Genomic DNA, 2501 nt, shown 5'->3' on the forward strand with positions numbered 1-2501 from the left:
GTGAAAAATCCAGGGCCATGGGCTCCGGGTCAATACGGCTCCCGAGCCGGAGATAATCAACAGCCCGGCCCTGGGAGCTCTGGGAGCTGCCAACGGCTGAAGGGCAGATCAATACCGGCACGGGAAGGGCGCCGCATCCCGAAAATCCCGCGGAATTTGGGAACACAAAATTTACTGATGAGAGGAAATTTTACTGGCAAAACCCCTGCATCCAATAGATGGCATTATGGAATCCAACAGATTCCGTAATTTACCTGGAATTCACTGAATATTTTTCTCTCATGAATAATAATAATTAAAGCTGCACAGGACCTGCCCTAATTATCCCAGAAGTCTTCTCAGTGCCCTCCAGCTCTGTTTTCCAGTGGAGGCTTATTATGGAAAGTGAGGAAACCAATGAATATTCCCCACCACAGAGTGAACCATCCTGGAATTTTGGGGAAATAACCCCTGGGCTTTCAGATCAGCTCCAGGTTTTCCTGACTAATCCAGTGGCATCCCATCATTCCCAGTAGGACTCCACACCCCTTTAGTCCTTCATTAAACTATTGATCCCCCCGGCGTTATCCATAATATTCCAGCGGCTCGGCACTTCCCTGGATGCAGAGCTCGCTGCTTCCAGGAGCTCCCAGGTTTTATTTTCCGGGAAGGAATTCCCGGTGATTCCTTTACCTGGCACTTCCCGGTGCGGATGTCGTAGAGCGCCACGGATCCGTGCCGGGCTCCCACGGCGATCCGGTGACTCCGCTCGTAATAACTCACCATGTAGAACCTGCAGGGGACAGGGAAGCCACAGGAAAATCCATTTGGGATGCCACTGGATAACTAAGGAAGGGCTGGAGCAGGGATGTGATTTAGGAATCCGCCCGCTGCCGGTTTAATACCCGGCATTCCACAAAAACACCCGATTTTGATCCGTTACCATGGAATCCGACTGAACTCTCAGACTGATTTGTTTTCCATACAGAATGTTGGGAATAATCCATGGGATAACCACCAGCATGGCCATGTGTGATCCACACTTTGTAAGCTGGAAGTCAAATGGTTAAATGACAATCCAACCCTTCGGGGCATTTCCCGGGAGAGTCAAACAGGGAAAAGAAGGGAAGCGGAAAGAAAAATCTGCCAACTCATCAATTTTTGATGGGCATACAGAAAAAAAAAAAAAGGCATTCCCTAATCCAAGAATATCCATTTTACAGGGAAATTTTCCTACACCAAAATCCGCAAGAAACCTCTGGAATTGATCCCTAAAAACATGTGCCAAACAACCAATCTCCCAGTGATTTATCTCCCCACTCCTCAGCATTCCCAGAGTGCCATAGCAACTGCTCGCTCCTCCGGCGTGGGATGGCAGAAAACCGGGATGGAACACGGGAAAAAAAAACATCAGGAATAAAAAGGAAGGGAGAAAATCCCTGGGTTTGGTGCAGGAAAAAGGGAAAAGCACTTCCATTTGGAATTTCTCCAGAGATTCCCCCCCGTTTGCTCCGACCTGATGGCAATTTTCCCTGGGCTCAACAATCCTGTCAGTGGGTGCTGGATCATTTTTATCCCGGCTATAAACAGGAAATATTACAGGTAATTGCCCAGATTTTTAAAAATACTGCAGAGCTATAAATATACAACAGGAATAGGGAGGGTTTTTGCACTAATTCCCACTTATCCCTGCTTTTATGCTTTAAGGAAAGCCTTTTAAAGCATCATCACCTCCATCAGAATCCAAGCTGGCAACAGGAGAACTGTTCTTTTCCTTGAAACTATTTAATATTTTAATAGCTGGTTAAATTAGAACGTAACAGCCGACGGGTGATTATTGGGATTTATTGGTTAAAGAGGAGAACTGGGATATTTATCCAAGTTTAAAGACACTGGAAATGTGCCCGTTTGATAAATCACGTTTGACTCTTGGTTGTTTGACGGGCTCAGTGTCACCTGAAGGACCATTTCACATCCTGCTGGTGGTCCCAGCGTTCCCGGCGGAAGAGCTCACCTGCAGATGGCCGGAAAACATTCCTGAAGGCCCTTCTTCTTCACTAAAGATCCTTCCAGGCAATACATGATGATGTCCATCACCTCGGAAACGACAATTCGAATCAGTTGGACAGTATTTCCCGTTTCATAATCAAAGCTGTGAAGCTTTAATTCCACCAGTTCCACCCCCTGCCACCTTTCAGCAGAGCAGGTCACTCCAGGCCCTGCCCAACCTTCCCCTGGTCGGGATTTACTCACCTCCACCAGCAGGTCCACGACGTCCGTGGGCATCTTGTCGATGAGGATCTCGATGACCCGCAGGATCTCGCCCTTGGCCCGGGCCAGGGTGGTGGTGTGGATGTTCTGCTGCGACTGCGTGTTGGCCGCCAGCGCCGTGTGCCGGTGCACCTGCCGACAGCGGGGACGCGCCGTCGGAACTGCCGCCACCGGGAAGGACCCTCCCGACCCGAGCCACGCCTGGCCCACGCCAAACCCCATGGAACAGCCTCCACTCCATTAGAATTCCT

At 49.4% G+C, this 2501-nt stretch overlaps 1 protein-coding gene across 1 annotated transcript in view; it reads right to left on the reverse strand.

Moving 5' to 3' along the window:
- WDR7 (WD repeat domain 7) overlaps positions 1 to 2501 on the reverse strand; it is a 27025-nt gene that overhangs the window by 5902 nt on the left and 18622 nt on the right. The window contains 3 exon segments of the mRNA XM_029965698.1: positions 673 to 772; positions 1994 to 2076; positions 2233 to 2382. Coding sequence (XP_029821558.1) covers positions 673 to 772; positions 1994 to 2076; positions 2233 to 2382 — 333 coding nt within the window.

The sequence above is a fragment of the Manacus vitellinus genome, unplaced genomic scaffold (genome assembly GCF_001715985.3).
Source record: "Manacus vitellinus isolate BGI_N305 unplaced genomic scaffold, ASM171598v3 scaffold_115_pilon, whole genome shotgun sequence".
NCBI classification, from domain to species: domain Eukaryota; kingdom Metazoa; phylum Chordata; class Aves; order Passeriformes; family Pipridae; genus Manacus; species Manacus vitellinus.